The sequence below is a fragment of the Condylura cristata genome, unplaced genomic scaffold, assembly GCF_000260355.1.
Source record: "Condylura cristata isolate star-nosed mole 26May11 unplaced genomic scaffold, ConCri1.0 scaffold00006, whole genome shotgun sequence".
In the NCBI taxonomy this organism is placed as follows: domain Eukaryota; kingdom Metazoa; phylum Chordata; class Mammalia; order Eulipotyphla; family Talpidae; genus Condylura; species Condylura cristata.
The window spans coordinates 25,209,246-25,217,129 of record NW_004567107.1 but is presented as its reverse complement, the minus strand read 5'-3'; the positions used below and the strand labels follow the sequence as shown (position 1 = coordinate 25,217,129).

General features: G+C 43.7%; 1 protein-coding gene across 2 annotated transcripts in view; it reads right to left on the bottom strand.

The window, feature by feature from the left end:
• Nucleotides 1-4,249, bottom strand: part of XPA (xeroderma pigmentosum, complementation group A) — an 18,242-nt gene extending 13,993 nt beyond the window's left edge. The window contains exons 1-2 of one of the 2 annotated variants that reach the window (XR_001145169.1): nucleotides 4,037-4,244; nucleotides 194-301 (exon numbers count right to left, since the gene is read on the bottom strand). Coding sequence is in view for 1 of the 2 variants with exons in the window: in XM_004677493.2 (XP_004677550.1) it covers nucleotides 194-301; nucleotides 4,037-4,208 (280 nt within the window). In the remaining variant the exon portion in view is untranslated. Of the gene's footprint in view, nucleotides 1-193; nucleotides 302-4,036 lie in introns of both variants that reach the window. The other variant, XM_004677493.2, reaches the window with a different exon arrangement.
• Between the last annotated feature and the right edge of the window lie 3,635 nt (nucleotides 4,250-7,884).

The following is a 7,884-nucleotide window of genomic DNA, read 5'->3' as shown; positions in this document are numbered from 1 at the left end:
CTAAGTACACAAACCACAAGTTTGCTAAATTTCTTTCATTTTAATCTACTAGCCAAAAGTCATCATTCATATATAAGCTAAACTGCTCACTGGCTAAAATAAGTGAGGCACTAATTAACCTCAGCTTGCAAAGAATTAACGAGTGTTATTCAAAATGATCAATTACATGCCTATTTTCTAAAAAATACTTTACCTGGTTCATGAACAACTTCTTTAATTTTATGTTCTTCTTCTTCCTCTTCTAGGATGAAGCCTCCTCTTGTGTCAATTATCTTTGGAGCTGCTTTTACATTAGTCACACCTACGAAAAAGTACAAGTGGTCAACAACTGAACAAAGTTCCTATATTACCTCGCGCACAAATAATTTAATATATATAAAACAAGACAAGGATGTGTACGACCACCACTGCTATTCAACAACATATCAAAGATTCAAGCTAGTGCAAAATGACAAGACAGATGTTAAGATTAGAAAGAAGTTAAAAGTCTTTATTCACAGATGATGTGACTGTTATGTAAAATGCCCACAAGAAACTAACAACTAGAGTGAGGAAATAAACACCTAGAGAAAGACTTAGAAAACCTCTCTAGTGAAAACACAGAGAAATCAAATCATTGGAGAAATATACTACATGTAGATTGGAAACCTCAAGTTGTAAAGATGTCAACGCTCCCCAAATTTATCAAAATATTTTGATGTGCTTCCACTAAAAATCCCAGCAGCTGTTTGAAGGTGTTAACAAGCCGATTCTAAAATTTACATGCGATACAAATAACTCAGAATAGCAAAGAACAGAACTGGAGAATGTGCACCAGCAGATATTAAAGGTTACCATAAAACTTCATTGATGAAAGCAGTCTGCTAATGATGCAAAGACAAAGAGACCAGTAGATAGGAGATTTGTGAAACAAACCTATATATAGTTGGTCATTTTATTTATAGAAAAGGATCCAAAACAATTCACTGTGAAAAAGACAATCTTTTCAATCTGCTGTGCTGGAATTTATGATAAAGGTGTCACTAACCAAACTGAGGAAAAGATGATCTTTTCAATAAAGTTCATTTACAAGCTGACATATATAATCATCCTTTGACAATACAGATCTCCCTTGATTTAAAATGGAGTTGCATTCCAATAAATCCATCGTAAACTGAAAATGTATTTACCACACCTAACTTATCAAACATACCTTGGCCTCACCTATCTTAAACATGCACCGAACACCCACATTAGCGTATATTTGGGCAAAATCATCTAACACAGCCCATTTCATAAACAAGTACTGAATAGCTCATTTTGTTGAATACTATACTGAAAGTGAGAAAGTCTATAGACTAAACCCTAGTCCTAACTGTTAACACCTTCCCAATCACATGGCTGAACTAGGAGCCACTTCTTTATGCAGCTACTACTGCCACTAGCTAGCATCACAAGAGTATCGTGCTATAAATCAACAGCACAGGAAAAGATCAAAATTTAAAGTATGGTTTCTATTGAATTCATTATTTTCACACTATTTTAAAGCAAAAATGTCGTAAGTGGAACCATTACAAATTTGATCCAACAAATCCATTTCTAGGAATATACACAGTAGAAATTAGTGCACAGCCACCAAAAGACATAAACAGGGATGCTCAGGTTCTATTCATAATAGCCACAAACTAGAGTTAACCCAAATATCTGTCAATAAGAAAACAGAAAAATTTCATACTATTTGACATAAATGCTCAAATTACCATCACATGCTGTAACATGCAGATATGTTATGCAAAAGAAACCAGACACTGCATGACCCCATTTATGTGAAGTTCAAAAAGATATTATTCAAATGCTCAGAACAGTAGTTACTTCTGTGGCGGGTAAGCAGTAGATGCTGACTAGGAAGGGACATTAGAAAACAATTTAAGGTTCTGAAAGTGACTGTATATTGGTCACTTGGTGTTCAGATTATGTAAAATTCAGGTAAGTGGAACTTTACATATTAATGTATACTTATGCCTGTTCACCTCCTTAATCTCTCCATTCAACTGAATGCTTTTCTCTCTGCGATTCTGACAAATATCTAAGCACTCCTTTAAAAATCACTGGTTGGGGCCCTCCCTGGTGGCGCAGCGGGTTAAAGCACAGCACTAAGAAGCTGAAGCTACTTCTGCATGAGTTCCACTCCCACCTGCCCTGAGGAGATCCACATGGTGTGGCAGACCTCTCCTGACCCGCCCACTGCTCCTTTCAGCAGTGTGCTTCATCAGTCTGCCTGTTCTGCTCCCCTGTCTGCCTCTGGTGAATCCTCTCACCCTCCGCATCTCTGGCTTGTACCCCAGTCCCATATGAATAAATAAATCTTTAAAAAAAAATTACTGGTTGGATTTAAGTAATGACTGAAACAAAAAAATATTTTGATTTCGTGAATAGTATAGCAAGTCATCAAAATGAGTGCAATGAAAATTAAGAAGACGGAAAGATGTATCAAGGTCTTAACTTGAACAGAATCCCAAACAATGCTAACTCATGTGGGAAAATGATGTCCAGTTTCTCTCTGCTGCTATGCTTTACTACCTTTCCTGGGCCCTAAGCACCACATTCTATGCAAATTCTTCTGTTTTTCATTAGATTTGTCGTGGCACACAGAGAAATGAAAACTGTTACAGTATACTAAAATAAGAGATTAAAAAATCTCAGCACCTACTAAACTCTTGAAGCACAGTGGGGTTGTATACAATGCAAATTACTCCTCGGATAATTTTAGAAATCTTACAGTATATTCATCCCCCTTTGCCTTCATGAACAGAAGTTTACTTCAATTCCAGTGAAATACTAGTTTTTGCTCTACTTTACACATATAGTCCAGTCATTCAGTATATAGATCTTTTGTGAAATATAATCATCAGTGCAAATGAACAACTTTTTGTCCTAACTCTATAATGTCTCAATTGGAAAAGGAATAAAGGGAACCATTAGAAAGTAGGGCGGATGAGACCAGAACCAAAGTTGCCAGAAATGACAGTACTCGCATTAGTATGAACAGCAAGGATGTGCCAGCACCAGACTCTGCTCACTCTTCCTCACTTGTGACTGATGAGAATATACTGTGCTCGGCTGCTCACACAGTAAGGGCTATCGCTGTTGCAATACACAGACTTCATGTTATAGAGCAATCACGAAGAACTGCATGTCCGCCACACTGTATTTTAGGTACCCACATGGAGAATTTCAAGACTGACAGGCAAAAAGGCAGTCAAGGGGGAGAATTAAGTCCAAACAAGAACAACAATTTTTCTTCCTAGATTCCTAGTATATAACAGAGGCAGCTGGAATTCAAGGAGAGCCCCCTTGACCAGAGTTCTAGTCCTGATTAGCCTTGCTGGAATAAACCTGAGCAAACCCCTTCTCTTTACTGCTCATCTACGATCACCTTGGCAAAACACCGACACCAATTTTCCAGGTGAGCTATGTGAACCAAAATGGCTAATGTGAAAGACGGGAGGCGCTACAGATGCTCCTCCCTTAGCCCCACGAAGGCATCAACTAAGTCCGTCTGCTGCACTCGTCGCCCGGCAGCAGCAAGCTCTGTGCCAGGTACGGCATCTGCACTGTCTCCCACTGTTACATGCTGGAACGAGGGAGCAGGTGCAGGACTGCCGACATGAATTACAGGTCTAAAAGCGAAAGGTCCGCGCCTCCTGGGACCGGTGGCAACGCTACAGAGCGAGAAATGAAAGGTAGATAGATCTCAAGCGAGGACGGGCGCCGGCGCAGGTCAGGGCGGCTGCACCCCCAAAAGGAAGACGGGAGACTGAAGAAAGAAGAAGAGAGGCCCAAGAGCAGTGAGGAAAGCGCCGGGCTTGGAGTTAAGAAGCTTGGGTCCACGCGGAGTCGCCCCGGGGTCTCCGACAGGCCGCCTCAACAAGGCCAGGTGAGCGGTCACCCTCCCGGAACTGAGGTCTGCGCGCAGACGGAGAGGAGAGGCCGTAGCAGCGGGATGAGGCGCCGGCCCCGCAGAGGAGAGGAGGGCAGGCGCCACCCGCACTCACACCTCCGGTAGCCGCAGCCGCCGCCGCCGGGTAAGGCCGAGCGGCCAGTCGGGCCTGGCGCAACATCAGCGCCCGCTGCCGCTTCCGCTCGATGCTCGCCCGCACCGAGGCAGGCAGCTCTGCCGGCTGGTCTGAAGCCGCCGGTTCCGGAGAGGACTCCTCGGCAGACGCCATCTCCACCCGCGGGTGACCGCGGCTCCCGTCCTGCGCACGCGCGTTGGTGCGCCTAAGCTTGTCAGTAGCCCAGCGCAACCCTACACCGCCTCGCCGCCGGTCCCGCCCACCGCGGCACCGCCAGGAGGGGGCGCGCCTGCGCAGTTGAGGAGGGTGGGCGGGGTCTGCGCGGAGTGGGCGGGAAGACCCGGAACAATTGCTGGTTTGTAACCCGAAAGGGGGTTCTGGGCAGAGGTCGTTTTTCAGGACCTTGGTTATGGTGGTTCAAGCTCGGCTTTGAAGTTAGACCTGGGTTAAGTCCTACTTCTGACACCATCGGAGTGACCTAGAACAAGCTATTTTACCTTTTCTTTGGTGGTGAAATGGAAATAATTACGGCACCACGTCGTGGGCTTAGGAAGATTGCTTATCTGTAAAGACTGTCAGCCTGGAAGTAGACAGCTCCCCATAACTGATGGCAGCTAGTAGTAGTAGTATTGCAAATCAAGATCGAGCCAGAGCTGACTTTATTTTGAACCCACTGTCTAAGGACAGAACCTCAGATTTGAAATGAGAAAACCTGGGTTCAAACTCACCCGGATTCAAAATGCAGTACCTGGTGCCAAGGTTGATATGCATGAAACTGGCTATCTTTTCTTTTCTTTTTTATTATTTTATTTTTTAATAATATAACAGTTTTTTACATCATTTTGTACATTTTTTTTTATCTCAATTGTAATCCCTGTGGGTTTCCCATCACCTAGTCACCCGTGTGCCATCACCATAGTCCTGTGCACTTCCCTACTCCTCCCCCCTCCCATTTTTGGTCCCATTCCCCACTCCACCCCCACAAAATGTCTCTGGCATATGGCTGTTCATTATTCTTATTATTTTCTCACCTGGTCCATTATATCCCTGCTATGAGCAAAACCATCCGGTATTTTTCTTTCTCTTTCTGGCTTATCTCAGTAAGCATGATCTTTTCTAGCTCCATCCAAGTTGTTGCAAAAGACATGTGTTTCTTTCTTTCTTTCTTTCTTTTTTTTGGTTGCTGAGTAATATCCCATTGTATATATGTACCACATCTTTTTAATGAAATTGGCTGTCTTTTCAATGAAATATCCCTTCAGTGTGGATGAGCTACAACCAAGTAGATGGGTTTGGATTTGAAATAAATATAGCAAATTGAGCAAAGGAACCATTATACGATGTTCCCAAAAATGTATGCCTTTTTTTCCCCTTTTACAAATAAAAGCAGGGAACACTAAGCTCTAATTACTGCATGTGCTGTTTAGGACTAATATTTAGAAAGCCAAGTTGGTACACTGAGGTTTCTCACTAGTACACTGAGGTTTCTCACTAATACGCAGTTGTTAAAGTTTGAAAAGCACAACCTGGTGCTTCAACTCTATTGGTGTTATACACACAGACACACACATGCACAGAGAGAGAGGAATATATTTAAGCTGGAAAAACATATGTAAAGCAAATAAATGGTTTTTCTGGTTGAACTGAACTGGAAATGAAGACTTCAAACCATCCTCATTCCCTTTCCCCTCAGATCTGCTTCTCCCTAGTCACTGGCCCTGTCCAGGTGATAAAAATCGAATTCCATAGGACACCAAAAGAACAAGCAACAAAAGGAAAAAATTAGATAAATCGGATTTTATTAAAATTAAACATTTTGTGCATCAAAGGACACAGAAAATGAAAAAGACAACTCATAGTATGGGAGAAAATAGTGTAGAATCTGAGAAAAATCCAATGTCTAGACTATATAAAGAATTCTTGTAACTTAATACAAGACAATCTAGTTTTAAAATGAGCAGGTGACTTATTGACATCTTTCTACAGCGGATACACAAATTACCAAAAACCATGTGCAAAGATACTCATCACTAGTTATTTGGAATATGCTAATTAAACACATAAAAAGCTCCACTTCATAAAAGCACAGTGAGATATCACTAGGATGATGAGGAAAAAAAAAATTTAAGTGTTAACAAGAAGATAGAGAAAACTGGAATCCTCATAGGTTGCTGGTGAAAATGCAAATGATGCACCCATCATGGAAAACAATATAACTATTCTTTAAAAAGTTAAGCACAGAATTAACCACTCTTGAACTTTAACATGTATGACAAGACCCAAAAGAAAATCTACACAGGGAATGAGAAAAGAATAAGTTAAGGGAAGAAAATCTACTGCCGTACGTGTGGCAGGATGCCATCTGTCCTACCAGCGTATTGTGTCAGCTGAGCAGAAACCAGGGTGCAAGCAGAAGCCAAAAAAACAAGAGAGCAGCCTACCTGCTTCAGCCTTTCTCAGGTCAACCTGGTGGCTCTGCTCCGCCCTAGTTCCCAGCAACCTCCATTCAGGGAGTCAGGGGATGCCACCCAGAAAGCTCAGCCTTTTCCTATGCAATCAGCTGGGAGAGCCACCCATGAGCTCTAGGCTGCTGGCTCCTCCCTGTTCCTCTAATAACATCCCTGTCAGGGGTGGAGTCTGGGCATAAGGATTTTGTAAAGCAATTATCCTTGCCCCTTGGTAATTCTAAAGGCCAGTGTCAGGTAAATGTAGTGAATCTGGCTTCTTTGCACCCTCCTGCGCCACTAGCTTCTACTCCCACCCTCTGCGGCTGCTGTGGCCCTCCTTATTGAGTGGACACCGGAGGCCAAGAGCCAGGAGCAGTGCATGTGCACCTTTGATCTGGAGTCTGGGCCCAGCGTGCATATGTAAAGTGCAGACAACTGTGCTGAGATAAAACTGGGAGAAGTAAGAGGGGAGACTCAGCTCTGGCATTTGGGGCCACTCTGAGAGCAGTGGTCTAAGAGAGACTAAGGGAGGCAAAAAGGGAGAAGCCAGAGACAATGCCAGAGACTGCTGTCCCCCAGCAGAATGGTCTGCCCCTGATTCATCCTCCAAGGCCTGTAAAAATCTACTGAGGACTCCAAAATTCCCTTTCCCTCTGCAAGAGTCAACAATCAACCTAGCCACCTGGCATGGTTGCAAAGGAGCCTGCACCCTGGGTAACCCCTATAGGCTGCACATAGCTCTAAGAGTCCCTGAGACAACTCCGTATTTCTGAATAGCCTCGCCCAAGGGACCCTTGAGAATAATGGGCCCCTAAGACCCCCTCCCCCAACAAAGCATCAAACACTCATAAACGTGGACCTCAGTTCAGATGCTGCACAGGCCCCAGTAATCTGGCTTGACAGCCTGCTGGGCCTCATTCTCTGGTAACTCCCTCTCCTTTGACTTCCTTTGTTAACAAGTTTCTTGTGATTGGGTCTGAATGGGTGGCTGCCGCTTCAGCCAAACTAAAGAAAAAAGGCAGAGTGCATGTCCCAATCTGTACCTCCGTGGGGGGACAGAGGCTGCCGCGTGCCCAGAGTACAGCAGCATGAGTCACCTGGTGGGGCACGAAAGGAAAAGAGGCGAGCAGAATAGAGGGTGCATGTGTTCTGGCCTCTCCCCATTCTTGGTCTCAGGAAAAACTTGTGACTACAATTATTTTCCTGCTTTGTGCCTCTCCCTTCTCCCAGACCAACTGTGATCCTGACTGAAAGAGGGGTAATTAACAAAGCACAGAATGAATTGAAAGCCCCAACTGAAGCCTGAAAAAGAGCAAGCAGTTAAGAATGGGAGCCAGGAAGGGGAGAAACTTGGCAGTGTTTCTGAACAGGGCCTCCTCTCT